This window comes from Nomascus leucogenys, chromosome 18, assembly GCF_006542625.1.
Source record: "Nomascus leucogenys isolate Asia chromosome 18, Asia_NLE_v1, whole genome shotgun sequence".
Lineage (NCBI taxonomy): Eukaryota > Metazoa > Chordata > Mammalia > Primates > Hylobatidae > Nomascus > Nomascus leucogenys.
In genome coordinates, this window is record NC_044398.1 from 100,931,546 (window position 1) to 100,946,042 (window position 14,497).

The window sequence follows — 14,497 nt, forward strand, 5'->3', positions numbered from 1 at the left end:
AGTGTCCCAGCCCGGTCTTGGCTCCTGTGGCACGCAGAGCCCCGGGCACCTCCTCTCCTCTGTGCCCCGCGTGGGACTCTCCAGCCCGATGGGAGGTGTGTCCAGGAGGCGACAGGCTAAGGGCAGAGTCCTCCACAGAGCCCAGGCTGACACCAGTCACCCCGCAGAGGTACAGCCCCGTGGTGGAGGCCGGCTCGGACATGGTCTTCCGGTGGACCATCAACGACAAGCAGTCCCTGACCTTCCAGAACGTGGTCTTCAATGTCATTTATCAGAGCGCAGCGGTCTTCAAGCTCTCAGTAGGTGGGCGGGGGGTGGGGAGGGGAGGGGAGGGGATGAGAGGGGATGGGGTGGGGCGGCGTGGAGGCGGGCTCCACCTTCACCTCTGCCTTCTGCTCTGCTTCATGCTGCCCGAGGACGCTGCCATGGCCGTGGGTGAGTGGAGGGAGGGACGCCAAGCAGGGCCAGGCGTCTCACCTGCCACCTGGGCCCACTGACGCCTGTCCCTGCAGCTGACGGCCTCCAACCACGTGAGCAACGTCACCGTGAACTACAACGTCACCGTGGAGCGGATGAACAGGATGCAGGGCCTGCGGGTCTCCACAGTGCCAGCCGTGCTGTCCCCCAATGCCACGCTGGCACTGACAGCGGGCGTGCTGGTGGACTCGGCCGTGGAGGTGGCCTTCCTGTGAGTGACTCGGGGGCCGGTTGGGGGTGGGCACCAGGCTCTTGTCCCAGCCCCAGCCTCAGCCGAGGGACCCCACACCGGGGGGCCGCTTTTCTGAGCCTCGGTTTCCCTGTCTGTTGGGAGGTACTGGGTGCACAGGAGCCCTGAGGCTGCACAGGAGCCGGGAGAGGCCTCAGCACAGCCGAGTGGGCCTTGAACGGAGGCCCAGGGCGTGACTGCAGAGTGGAGCCTCTGCTGGGTCCCAAGCATCCCCTGCCCCGCCACCGCGCACCCCTGTCTTGGTCCACTCACTGCCTCCCACCGCCCCGGCAGGTGGACCTTTGGGGATGGGGAGCAGGCCCTCCACCAGTTCCAGCCTCCGTACGACGAGTCCTTCCTGGTTCCAGACCCCTCGGTGGCCCAGGTGCTGGTGGAGCACAATGTCACGCACATCTACGCTGCCCCAGGTGAGGGATGAGGGGGTGAGGGGGCCACTGCCTTTCAGGCCCTGAGCACGGGGCCCTCCCGATCCCCTAGTCAGCCTGCCCCCCTTCCTCCCCAACAGCCCTCACTGTGACCCCACCTGGGCTGATGGCTTAGGCTCCTACTGGGGTGAGGGAGGGGCCAGGCATGGGGGGAGTGGACAGGGAAGCTGGGCCCCCTGAACTGCCCCCCGGCCTGGCTCTTGCTGCTCTGCTGCCCCGAGTGCAGCTGTACTTGGAGGTGGTGCCGTCCTCACCAGGCGGCCCTCAGTGCTGCTGCACCTGTGCTCTCTCCCGCATGTGGCTTGGAAGCCTGGGACCCTTAGGGGTGGGCTGCAGGTGCGGCCGTTCACCCCGGGCTCCTCAGGCGGGGGCTTCTGCTGAGCGGGTGGGGAGCAGGTGGGGGTGCCGCGGCCGCCCCACTTGGGCCTGTCCCCACAGGTGAGTACATGCTGACTGTGCTGGCATCCAATGCCTTCGAGAACCTGACGCAGCAGGTGCCTGTGAGTGTGCGCGCCGCCCTGCCCTCCGTGGCTGTGGGTGTGAGCGACGGCGTCCTCGTGGCCGGCCGGCCCGTCACCTTCTACCCGCACCCGTTGCCCTCGCCCGGGGGTGTTCTTTACACGTGGGACTTTGGGGATGGCTCTCCCGTCCTGACCCAAAGCCAGCCGGCTGCCAACCACACCTACGCCTCGAGGGGCACCTACCACGTGCGCCTGGAGGTCAACAACACGGTGAGCGGTGCGGCGGCCCAGGCAGACGTGCGCGTCTTCGAGGAGCTCCGCGGGCTCAGCGTGGACATGAGCCTGTCCGTGGAGCAGGGCGCCCCCGTGGTGATCAGTGCCGCGGTGCAGACGGGCGACAACATCACGTGGACCTTCGACATGGGGGACGGCACCGTGCTGTCAGGCCCAGAGGCCACAGTGGAGCATGTGTACCTGCGGGCGCAGAACTGCACAGTGACTGTGTGTGCTGCCAGCCCCGCCGGCCGCCTGTCCCGGAGCCTGGACGTGCTGGTCTTCGTCCTGGAGGTGCTGCGCATCGAGCCCGCCGCCTGCATCCCCATGCAGCCTGATGCGCGGCTCACAGCCTACGTCACCGGGAACCCGGCCCACTACCTCTTCGACTGGACCTTTGGGGACGGCTCCTCCAACACGACCGTGCGGGGGTGCCCGATGGTGACACACAACTTCACGCAGAGCGGCACGTTCCCCCTGGCGCTAGTGCTGTCGAGCCAGGTGAACAAGGCACATTACTTCACCAGCATCTGCGTGGAGCCAGAGGTGGGCAATGTCACCCTGCAGCCTGAGAGGCAGTTTGTGCAGCTCGGGGACGAGGCCCGGCTGGTGGCATGTGCCTGGCCCCCGTTCACCTACCGCTACGCCTGGGACTTTGGCACCGAGGAAGCCGCCCCCGCCCGTGCTGGGGGCCCTGAGGTGACGTTCCTCTACCGAGACACAGGCTCCTATCTTGTGACAGTCACCGCATCCAACAACGTCTCTGCTGCCAATGACTCAGCCCTGGTGGAGGTGCAGGAGCCTGTGGTGGTCACGGACATCAAGGTCAATGGCTCCCTTGTGCTGGAGCTGCAGCAGCCGTACCTGTTCTCTGCTGTGGGCTGTGGGCGCCCCGCCAGCTACTTGTGGGATCTGGGGGACGGTGGGCGGTTCGAGGGTCCGGAGGTCACCTACGCTTACAACAGCACAGGCAACTTCACCGTTAGGGTGGCCGGCTGGAATGAGGTGAGCCGCAGCGAGGCCTGGCTCAATGTGACGGTCAAGCGGCGCGTGCGGGGGCTCGTCGTCAACGCCAGCCGCACGGTGGTGCCCCTGAATGGGAGTGTGAGCTTCAGCACCTCGCTGGAGGCTGGCAGTGATGTGCGCTATTCCTGGGTGCTCTGTGATCGCTGCACACCCATCCCTGGGGGTCCTACCATCTCTTACACCTTCCGCTCCGTGGGCACCTTCAATATCATCGTCACAGCTGAGAACGAGGTGGGCTCTGCCCAGGACAGCATCTTCGTCTACGTCCTGCAGCTCATAGAGGGGCTGCATGTGGTGGGCGGTGGCCGCTACTTCCCCACCAACCACACGGTACAGCTGCAGGCCGTGCTCAGGGATGGCACCAACATCTCCTACAGCTGGACTGCCTGGCGGGACACGGGCCCGGCCCTGGCCGGCAGCGGCAAAGGCTTCTCGCTCACCGCGCCCGAGGCTGGCACCTACCATGTGCAGCTGCGGGCCACCAACATGCTGGGCAGCGCCTGGGCCGAGTGCACCGTGGAGTTCGTGGAGCCTGTGGGGTGGCTGATGGTGGCCGCGTCCCCGAACCCAGCTGCCGTCAACACAAGTGTTACCCTCAGTGCCGAGCTGGCTGGTGGCAGTGGTGTCGTATACACTTGGTCCTTGGAGGAGGGGCTGAGCTGGGACACCCCCGAGTCATTTACCACCCACAGCTTCCCCATGCCCGGCCTGCACTTGGTCACCGTCACGGCAGGGAACCCGCTGGGCTCGGCCAACGCCACCGTGGAAGTGGACGTGCAGGTGCCTGTGAGTGGCCTCAGCATCAGGGCCAGCGAGCCGGGAGGCAGCTTTGTGGCGGCTGGGTCCTCTGTGCCCTTCTGGGGGCAGCTGGCCACGGGCACCAATGTGAGCTGGTGCTGGGCTGTGCCCGGTGGCAGCAGCAAGCGTGGCCCTCATGTCACCATGGTCTTCCCGGATGCTGGCACCTTCTCCATCCGGCTCAATGCCTCCAACGCAGTCAGCTGGGTCTCAGCCACGCACAACCTCACGGTGGAGGAGCCCATCGTGGGCCTGGTGCTGTGGGCCAGCAGCAAGGTGGTGGCGCCCGGGCAGCTTGTCCATTTTCAGATCCTGCTGGCTGCCGGCTCAGCCGTCACCTTCTGCCTACAGGTCGGCGGGGCCAGCCCCGAGGTGCTCCCCGGGCCCCGTTTCTCCCACAGCTTCTCCCGTGTCGGAGACCATGTGGTGAGCGTGCAGGGCAAAAACCACGTGAGCTGGGCCCAGGCGCAGGTGCGCATCGTGGTGCTGGAGGCCGTGAGCGGGCTGCAGGTGCCCAACTGCTGTGAGCCTGGCATCGCCACGGGCACTGAGAGGAACTTCACAGCCCGCGTGCAGCGCGGCTCTCGGGTCGCCTACGCCTGGTACTTCTCGCTGCAAAAGGTCCAGGGCGACTCGCTGGTCATCCTGTCGGGCCGCGACGTCACCTACACGCCCGTGGCTGCGGGGCTGCTGGAGATCCAGGTGCGCGCCTTCAACGCCCTGGGCAGCGAGAACCGCACACTGGTGCTGGAGGTCCAGGACGCCGTCCAGTATGTGGCCCTGCGGAGCGGCCCCTGCTTCACCAACCGCTCGGCGCAGTTTGAGGCCGCCACCAGCCCCAGCCCCCGGCGTGTGGCCTACCACTGGGACTTTGGGGACGGGTCCCCAGGGCAGGACACAGATGAGCCCAGGGCCGAGCACTCCTACCTGAGTCCTGGGGACTACCGCGTGCAGGTGAACGCTTCCAACCTGGTGAGCTTCTTTGTGGCGCAGGCCACGGTGACCGTCCAGGTGCTGGCCTGCCGGGAGCCGGAGGTGGACGTGGTCCTGCCCCTGCAGGTGCTGATGCGGCGCTCCCAGCGCAACTACCTGGAGGCCCACGTTGACCTGCGCGACTGCGTCACCTACCAGACTGAGTACCGCTGGGAGGTGTACCGCACTGCCAGCTGCCAGCGGCCGGGGCGCCCGGCGCGTGTGGCCCTGCCCGGCGTGGACGTGAGCCGGCCTCAGCTGGTGCTGCCGCGGCTGGCGCTGCCTGTGGGGCATTACTGCTTTGTGTTTGTCGTGTCATTTGGGGACACGCCACTGGCACGGAGCATCCAGGCCAACGTGACGGTGGCCCCCGAGCGCCTGGTGCCCATCATTGAGGGTGGCTCATACCGCGTGTGGTCGGACACACAGGACCTGGTGCTGGATGGGAGTGAGTCCTACGACCCCAATTTGGAGGACGGCGACCAGACGCCACTCGGTTTCCACTGGGCCTGTGTGGCTTCGACACAGGTCAGCGCGTGGCAGGGCCGTCCTCCCTGCCCCTCACCCGTCCGCACCCATGAGCCCAGAGAACACCCAGCATGCCTCCAGGGCTGGCCCGTCCTCAGTGCCTGGTGTGCCCCGTCCCAGCATGGGGAGGGGGTCCCCCGCGCCGTTTCCTGGGCCAGGCTCTGCTTTGAAACTGGGTGGGGCTCTCACGCCACGTCGCCCCTTGTTCTCGGCCTGCAGAGGGAGGCTGGCGGGTGTGCGCTGAACTTTGGGCCCCGCGGGAGCAGCGTGGTCACCATTCCGCGGGAGCGGCTGGCGGCCGGCGTGGAGTACACCTTCAGCCTCACCGTGTGGAAGGTCGGCCGCAAGGAGGAGGCCACCAACCAGACGGTGGGTGCCGCCCGCCCCTCGGCCACATGCCTCGGACAGCCCAGCGTCCCCGCTCATCTACGGTTTTCTGTATTTTAGTGCTCGTGGAGGCCGTACGCTCTCCCCTTTCTATTTTTGATGCAAATTTTATTTAACACAACAGCCTGCTTCAGCTTTGCTTCTTTCCGAACCTGTCACAGTTCCATGTACAGTCTTCAAGCCACATATGCTCTAGTGATTGATAAAAGCTACACAGTCCCCCAACAACACCAACAGTGAGGAAGAGCCCCTTCCCACCCCGGAGGCAGCCGCTATCCCCAGCCCATGTCCCTGTTGCTAGATGCGGTGGGCCGGTTCTCATCCTCACGCTCTCCTCTCTGGACCGGCCAGGAGGCTCGGTGACCCTGAGCCCGTGGTGGCTGCTCCTGCTGCTGTCAGGCGGGACCTGCTTTTGCCCCCGAGCGGGTGTCTGTTCCCCAGTCCCTGCTTTCCTCAGCTGGCCTGATTGGGGGTCGTCTGAGGGGAGGGTGTGGGAGCAGGTTCCCTCCCGGCTCAGCCTCCTGACCCAGGCCCCCGCCCAGGGCTGCAGGAGTCTGTGAGTCAGGTCTGCATGGCAACTGCGGTCCTCACGCCCACACATATGTCCGTTCCCACATGCACTCCCGCAAGGACCCTCAGTGAGCATTGCCTGCCTCCTGCCAGGCTCCAGCTGGGTCCAGTGCACCAGAACACACACCCCAGTGTTCTCTGCCCTGTGTATGCCCTTCTGCCGCCCAGGTTGGGAGGTGGAAAACCAGATGCGTATCCTGCGAGGGGCTGAGCTCACCGGCGGTGGCCAGGCCCCTGGGAAACCTGGAGTTTGGGAGCAGCCTCCTCCACGGGTCCCCCAGACCTTCCAGCAGGCCAAGTGGACCTGTGTTGGAGGTAACCCCAGTCCCACACCAGGTGCTGATCCGGAGTGGCCGGGTGCCCATTGTGTCCCTGGAGTGCGTGTCCTGCAAGGCACAGGCTGTGTACGAAGTGAGCCGCAGCTCCTACGTGTACCTGGAGGGCCGCTGCCTCAATTGTAGCAGTGGCTCCAAGCGAGGGGTGAGTGTTGCGTGGGGCGTGGGCGGGGTGGGGGTGGGTCCCATGGCCGAGGGGACGGGGCCTGCAGGCAGAAGTGGGGCTGACAGGGCAGAGGGTTGCGCCCCCTCACCACCCCTTCTGCCTGCAGCGGTGGGCTGCACGGACCTTCAGCAACAAGACGCTGGTGCTGGATGAGACCACCACATCCACAGGCAGCGCAGGCATGCGACTGGTGCTGCGGCGGGGCGTGCTGCGGGACGGCGAGGGATACACCTTCACGCTCACGGTGCTGGGCCACTCTGGCGAGGAGGAGGGCTGCGCCTCCATCCGCCTGTCCCCCAACCGCCCACCGCTGGGGGGCTCTTGCCGCCTCTTCCCACTGGGCGCTGTGCACGCCCTCACCACCAAGGTGCACTTTGAATGCACGGGTGAGTGCAGGCCTGCGTGGGGGGTGCAGTGGGATCCCCCGACTCCGTGACGTCGCGGAGCCCTCCTGTGATGCCGTGGGGACCGTCCCTCAGGCTGGCATGACGCGGAGGACGCTGGCGCCCCGCTGGTGTACGCCCTGCTGCTACGGCGCTGTCGCCAGGGCCACTGCGAGGAGTTCTGTGTCTACAAGGGCAGCCTCTCCAGCTACGGAGCCGTGCTGCCCCCGGGTTTCAGGCCACACTTCGAGGTGGGCCTGGCCGTGGTGGTGCAGGACCAGCTGGGAGCCGCTGTGGTCGCCCTCAACAGGTGAGTCAGGCTGTGGGAGGGCACCCCCAAGACTGCCACCTGCTCACCACCCCCCTCCACTCGTAGGTCTCTGGCCATCACCCTCCCAGAGCCCAATGGCAGTGCAACAGGGCTCACGGTCTGGCTGCACGGGCTCACCGCCAGTGTGCTCCCGGGGCTGCTGCGGCAGGCCGACCCCCAGCACGTCATCGAGTACTCACTGGCCCTGGTCACCGTGCTGAACGAGGTGAGTGCAGGCTGGGAGGGGACCTCACATCTGCATGCGTGCTGGGGACCAAGACCTGTACCCTGCCTGGAGGTTTGCAGAGGGCTCATCGTGGGCCCCAGAGACAAATCCCAGTGACCCTGAAGCAGCACCCCGACCCTCCGCTCCCAGCAGCCACATCCACCGGGCCCTCTGTGGCATCTGATTTCCACAAGGCAGCCCCCATCCCGGAGGGCCCCTGTGCTTACCCTGTTTTGCCCATGAAGAAACAGCTTGGCCGGGCGTGGTGGCTCACGCTTGTAATCCCAGCAGTTTGGGAGGCCCAGGCGGGCGGATCATGAGGTCAGGAGATCGAGACCACGGTGAAACCCTGTCTCTATAAAAATACAAAAAAATCAGCCGGGCGTGGTGGCGGGCGCCTGTAGCCCCAGCTACTCGGAGAGGCTGAGGCAGGAGAATGGCGTGAAGCCGGGAGGCGGAGCTTGCAGTGAGCCGAGATTGCGCCACTGCACTCCAGCCTGGGTGACAGAGCGAGACTCTGTCTCAAAAAAAAAAAAAAAAAAAGAGCTCAGTGTTGCAGGTCAGTGCCCACATCACGCAGCATCTAGCACGTAACTGCACTCCGGGAGTCATGGGCACCTGTTGGCCTCCTGCCGGCCTCCTGCCCTGCTGACAGCTTGCTGTGCCCGCTGCCTGCCCCAGTACGAGCAGGCCCTGGACATGGCGGCAGAGCCCAAGCACGAGCGGCAGCGCCGAGCCCAGATACGCAAGAACATCACGGAGACCCTGGTGTCCCTGCGGGTCCACACTGTGGATGACATCCAGCAGATCGCTGCTGCGCTGGCCCAGTGTATGGTAGGGTGGCCCCACATGCTCGCCCCACCCTGCATGCCTGCCAGGGCACTGGGTTCAGCCCGCCAGGGCAGTGGGTTCAGCCCCCCAGGGCAGACAGGCAGCTTGGCCGAGGAGCTGAGCCTCCAGCCTAGGCTCCTTCCTGCCATGGTGTTCCTCGGTCTCTGACCTGCCTCAGTAGCCTCAGCCATTCTGCAGTCCTGTGTGAACCCAGGGTGCCTCTCGGGGACCAGTGCTCTCGGGGGACCCAGGGTGTAAAGAGGGGCCCAGATGTGGGGAGGGAAAGAGAAGATGCTGCTGTGTGCCCTCCACTCTCCCTCCCCTCCCCCCGCCTTTTCTCCCCATCCTCCCTCCCCTCCCCCTCCCTTCTCCCCCACCCTCCCCTCCTCCCCAGCCCTCCCTCCTCCCCCCAGCCCCTCCCCTCCTCCCCCAGCCCCTCCCTCCTTCTCCCCCCAGCCCCTCCCCTCCTTCTCCCCGCAGCCCCTCCTCTCCTCCTCCCCCAGCCCCTCTCCTCCTCCCCAGCTCCTCCCCACTCCAGCCCTCCTCCTCCCCTCCCTCTCTCCTCTCCTCCCTCTCTCCTCTCCTCCCTCTCTCCTCTCCTCCCATGCCCTCCTCTCCTCCCATGCCCTCCTCTCCTCCATGCTCCCTCTCCTCCCATGCTCTCCTCTCCTCGTCCGATGCTCTCCTCTCCTCCTCCCATGCCCTCCTCTCCTCCTCCCATGCCCTCCTCTCTTCCTCCCATGTCCTCCTCTCTTCCTCCCATGCCCTCCTCTCCTCCTCCCATGCCCTCCTCTCTTCCTCCCATGCCCTCCTCTCTTCCTCCCATGTCCTCCTCTCTTCCTCCATGCCCTCCTCTCTTCCTCCCATGCCCTCCTCTCCTCCCCTACCACTTCTCCTCCTCCCTCCCTCCTCCTACCTCCTGCCATTCTCCCTTCCCTCCTCCTGTCCACATTCCCTCTTCCTGTTGCCCTCCCTCTGTCCCCTTCCCCTTTCCCTGTCCCTCTCCCCCTCCCCTCCTGCCACCTCCCTCCTCCCCTCCGACTCCCTCCCCCTGCCTCCTCCCGTCCCCCTGCCCTCCCCCTCCGTCCCCCTCCCCCTGCCCTCCCCCCCTCCCCGCCATCCTCCCCCTCCCCGCCATCCTCCCCCTCCCCCGCATCCTCCCCTCCCCCCGCGATCCTCCCCCTCCCCCGCCATCCTCCCCTTCCCCCTGCCATCCTCCCCCTTCTCTTCTCCCCCCCTTCTCCCAGCTTCTCCCTCCCCTTCTCCCCTCCCCCGTCCTCCCTCCCCTTCTCCCCTCCCCCCTCCCTCCCTCCTCCCTCCCCTCCCCTCCCTCCTCCCTCCCCCTCCCCCTCCTCCCTCCCCTTCTCCCCTCCTCCCTCCCCTTCTCCCCCCTCCTCCCTCCCCTTCTCCCCCTCCCTCCCCTCCCCCTCCTCCCTCCCCTTCTCCCCTCTCCTCCCTCCCCTTCTCCCCCTCTCCTCCCTCCCCTTCTCCCCCCTCCTCCCTCCCCTTCTCCCCCTCTCCTCCTCCCCTTCTCCCCCCTCCTCCCTCCCCTTCTCCCCCCTCTCCTCCCTCCCCTTCTCCCCCTCTCCTCCTCCCCTTCTCCCCCCTCTCCTCCCTCCCCTTCTCCCCCTCTCCTCCCTCCCCTTCTCCCCCTCTCCTCCCTCCCCTTCTCCCCCTCTCCTCCCTCCCCTCCCCTCCCTCCCTCCTCCTCCCTCCCCCCTCCCCTCCCCACCTCCTCTCCTCCCATCCCCCTCCTCTCCTCTCGTCCTCCCTCCTCCCATTCCCCTCCTCCCTTCCCCTTCCTCCTTTTCCACCTCCTCTCTTCTCATTCCCCTCCTCTCCTCTCTCTCATCCCCCTCCTCTCCTCCTGTTCTCCCTCCTCCCATCCCCTTCCTCCTTCCCCTTCCTCCCTTCCCCTTCCTCCCTTCCCCCTTTCTCCCTTCTCACCTCCTCTCTTCTCATTCCCCCTCCTCTCCTCTTCTTTCATCCCCCTCCTCTCCTCCCATTCTCTCACCTCCCATCCCCCCTCCTCCCTTCTCCCTTCATCCCTTCCCACCTCTTCTCCTCTCATCCCCCTCCTCTCCTCTTCTCTTATCCCCCTCCTCTCCTCCTCTTCCCCCCTACTCTTCTCTTCTCCCCTACTCTCCTCTTCCCCCCTACTCTCCTCTTCCCCCCTACTCTCCTCCTCTTCCTCCTCTCTCCCCCCTACCCCCTCCTCTCCAACCTCCCCTCTCCCACCCTCCTCCCCCCCCTCCCCTCCCCCTCCCCCACATCCCCCTCCCCTCCCACATCCCCTCCCCTCCCACATCCCCTCCCCCTCCCCTCCCACATCCCCCTCCCCCTCCCCTCCCACATCCCCCTCTCCCTCCCCTCCCACATCCCCCTCCCCCTCCCCTCCCCACATCCCCCCTCCCCCTCCCCTCCCCCTCCCACATCCCCCCTCACCTCCCCTAACATCCCCCCTCCCCTCACCTCCCACCTCCCCCTCTCCCCCTTTTTCTCTCCTCCCCCCTCCTCTCTCCTCCCCTCTCCTCTCCCCCCTCCTCTCCCCCTTCTCTCTCCTCCCCTCTCCTCTCCCCCTTCTCTCTCTTCCCCTCCCCTCTCCCCTCTTCTCTCTCCTCCCCTCCCCTCTCCTCTCCCCCCTTTTCTCCTCTCTCCCCTTTTCTCTCCTCCCTCTCCTCTCCCCTTTTCTCTCCTCCCCTCTCCTCTCTCCCCTTTTCTCTCTCCTCCCCTCTCCTCTCTCCCCCTTTTCTCTCTTCCCCTCTCCCTCTCTCCCCTTTTCTCTCCTCCCCTCTTCTCTCTCCCCTTTTCTCTCCTCCCCTCTCCTCTCTCCCCCTTTTCTCTCCTCCCCTCTCCTCTCTCCCCTTTTCTCTCCTCCCTCTCCTCCTCCTCCCCTCTCCTCTCTCCCCCTTCTCTTTTCCCCCTCTCCTCTCTCCCCTTCTCTCTTCTCCTCCTCTTTCCCATTCTCTCTCCTCCCCCTCTCCCTCCTCCCCCCTTCTCTCTCCTCCTCTCCCCCCCTTTTCTCTTCTCCTCTCCCCCTTTTCCTCTCCTCCCCCTCTCCTCTCTCCCCTTTTCTCTCCTCCCCTCTCCCCTCCTCTCCCCTTTCTCTCTCCCTCCCCCTCCTCCTCTCTCCCCTTTTCTCTCTTCCCCTCTCCTCTCTCCCCCTTTTCTCCTCCCTCCCCTCCCCTCTTCTCTCTCCCCCTTTTCTCTCCCTCCCCCCTCTCCTCTCTCCCCTTTTCTCTCCTCCCCTCTCCTCTCCCCTTTTCTCTCCTGCCCTCTCCTCTCCTCCCTCTCCTCTCTCCCCTTCTCTTTTCCCCTCTCCTCTCTCCCCTTCTCTCTTCTCCTCTCTTTCCCATTCTCTCTCCTCCCCTCTCCTCTCCCCCCTTCTCTCTCCTCCTCCTCTCCCCATTCTCTCTCCTCCCCTCTCCTCTCCCCCATTCTCTCTCCTCCCCTCTCCTCCCCCATTCTCTCTCCTCCCCTCTCCTCTCCCCCATTCTCTCTCCTCCCCTCTCCTCTCCCCTTTCTCTCTCCTCCCCTCTCCTCCCTCTCCTCTCCCCCTTTCTCTCTCCTCCCCTCTCTCTCTCCCTTTCTCTCTCCTCCCCTCTCCTCTCCCCTCGCCTCTCCTCTCCCCTCGCCTCTTCTCTCCCCTCGCCTCTCCTCTCCCCTCCCCTCTCCTCTCCCCTTGCCTCTCCTCTCCCCTCCCCTCTCCTCTCCCACCTTCTCTCTCCTCCCCTCTCCTCTCTCTCTTTCTCTCTCCTCCCCTCTCCTCTCCCACCTTCTCTCTCCTCCCTCTCCTCTCCCTCTTTCTCTCTCCTCCCCTCTCCTCTCCCCCCTTCTCTTTTCTCTCCCCCCTCCCCCTTCTCTCTCATGTGAAGAGGTGGCTTGTGTGGCTGGTGGGCTACATCACGTGGTCCCCAGGTGGAGGCTCTGGGTCAGGCAGAGCCACAGAAAACGCTTAGTGGGGAGGCTGTGGGGGTCCAGTGAAGTGGGTTCTCCAGCTGCGGGCCAGGGTTGGGAGCCAGGTGAAGACCCGTGTAGAGAGGAGGGCGTGTGCAAGGAGTGGGGTGGGGAGCGGGGCTGGACACTGCTGGCTCCACACAGGGGCCCAGCAGGGAGCTCGTATGCCGCTCGTGCCTGAAGCAGACGCTGCACAAGCTGGAGGCCATGATGCGCATCCTGCAGGCAGAGACCACTGCCGGCACCGTGACGCCCACCGCCATCGGAGACAGCATCCTCAACATCACAGGTGCCGTGGCCTGTGCCCCATGCCGCCCGTCCGCCCCACGCTGCCCTTTCCTCTGCTTCCTTCATCCCCCCAACCACCTTGTCTTTGCCCCATCCCATCTTCGTCCCCCTCCCCTTCCCCCAATTCCCATCCTCATCCCCCTCCCCCAATTCCCATCCTCATCCTCATCCCCCTCCCCCAATTCCCACCCTCATCCCCCTCCCTCTCCCCCTTCCCTATTCCCCTTCCCTATTCCCATCCCTCTTCTCCATCTCTCTCCCCTTTTCCATTCCCCCCCATCCTCCCCGTCCCTTTGTCCATTCCCTTTATCTCTCATCCGCCTTAACCCCCTTCCCCCCCTTCCCCCTTCCCCCCTTTGCCTCCCTTTCTCCCTGCTCCTCTTCCTCTCCCCTTTCTTCTTCCTCTACCCTTTTCCTTCCTTTTTCCTTTCTCTCCCCATCATCCTCCTCATCTTCATCCTCATCCCCATCCCTTTTCCCTCCCTCTCCCCCACTCTCTCTCCAGCTTCCCCCTTCTGCCTGCACCTCCCTCTGTGCCCCTCAGGTTCCCCCTTTCTCCCAGCCCCCACCCTCCGGCTCCCCCTTTTTGCCTGCCCCCACCCTCCCTCTGCCTCCCTCTCCCTGCACTGACCTCACGCTTGTCTGCAGGCGACCTCATCCACCTGGCCAGCTCCGACGTGCGGGCACCACAGCCCTCAGAGCTGGGAGCCGAGTCACCATCGCGGATGGTGGCGTCCCAGGCCTACAACCTGACCTCTGCCCTCATGCGCATCCTCATGCGCTCCCGCGTGCTCAACGAGGAGCCCCTGACGCTGGCGGGCGAGGAGATCGTGGCCCAGGGCAAGCGCTCGGACCCACGCAGCTTGCTGTGCTATGGCGGTGCCCCAAGGCCTGGCTGCCACTTCTCCATCCCCGAGGCCTTCAGCGGGGCCCTGGCCAACCTCAGTGACGTGGTGCAGCTCATCTTTCTGGTAGACTCCAATCCCTTTCCCTTCGGCTATATCAGCAACTACACCGTCTCCACCAAGGTGGCCTCGATGGCGTTCCAGACACAGGCCGGCGCCCAGATCCCCATTGAGCGGCTGGCCTCAGAGCGCGCCATCACCGTGAAAGTGCCCAACAACTCGGACTGGGCTGCCCAGGGCCACCGCAGCTCCGCCAACTCTGTTGTGGTCCAGCCCCAGGCCTCCGTCGGTGCTGTGGTCACCCTGGACAGCAGCAACCCTGCGGCCGGGCTGCACCTGCAGCTCAACTATACGCTGCTGGACGGTGCGTGCAGCGGGCGGGGCACACGTGGCTCCCTGGCCTCGTTCTTGGGGGGAAGGCGTTTCTCACAGGGCTTCCGTGGGTGTCTCTGGTGAAATTTGCTTTCTGTTTCATGGGCTGCTGGGGGCGTGGCTGGAGAGGAGCTGGGGGCCTGGCTGGAGAGGAGCTGGGGGCCATGGAGAAGCAGGTGCCAGCTCTGGCACAGAGGCTCCTAGGGCCTTCCAGGCCCGTGGCAGAGGGTGGACTCAGGAGGGCCATCGTGGGTGTCCCCCGGGTGGTTGAGCTTCCCGGCGGGCGTGTTATCTGCGCCTGCTGCCCCCAGGCCGCTACCTGTCTGAGGAACCGGAGCCCTACCTGGCAGTCTACCTGCACTCGGAGCCCCGGCCCAACGAGCACAACTGCTCGGCCAGCAGGAGGATCCACCCAGAGTCACTCCAGGGGGCCGACCACCGGCCCTACACCTTCTTCATTTCCCCGGGGTGAGCTCTGCGGGGCGGACTGGCAGGGCATGGCAGGGCATCATGGGTCAGCATTGCCCGGGTTACTGGCCCTATGGGGACAGCAGGCA

At 65.6% G+C, this 14,497-nt stretch overlaps 1 protein-coding gene across 1 annotated transcript in view; it reads left to right on the forward strand.

The window, feature by feature from the left end:
* PKD1 (polycystin 1, transient receptor potential channel interacting) overlaps nt 1-14,497 on the forward strand; it is a 50,044-nt gene that overhangs the window by 21,521 nt on the left and 14,026 nt on the right. The window contains 13 exon segments of the mRNA XM_030798934.1: nt 168-299; nt 513-688; nt 1,001-1,134; nt 1,591-5,210; nt 5,430-5,579; nt 6,504-6,647; nt 6,775-7,054; nt 7,148-7,361; nt 7,428-7,587; nt 8,269-8,421; nt 12,520-12,664; nt 13,312-13,932; nt 14,252-14,408. Of these exon segments, the coding sequence (XP_030654794.1) occupies nt 168-299; nt 513-688; nt 1,001-1,134; nt 1,591-5,210; nt 5,430-5,579; nt 6,504-6,647; nt 6,775-7,054; nt 7,148-7,361; nt 7,428-7,587; nt 8,269-8,421; nt 12,520-12,664; nt 13,312-13,932; nt 14,252-14,408 (6,086 nt within the window).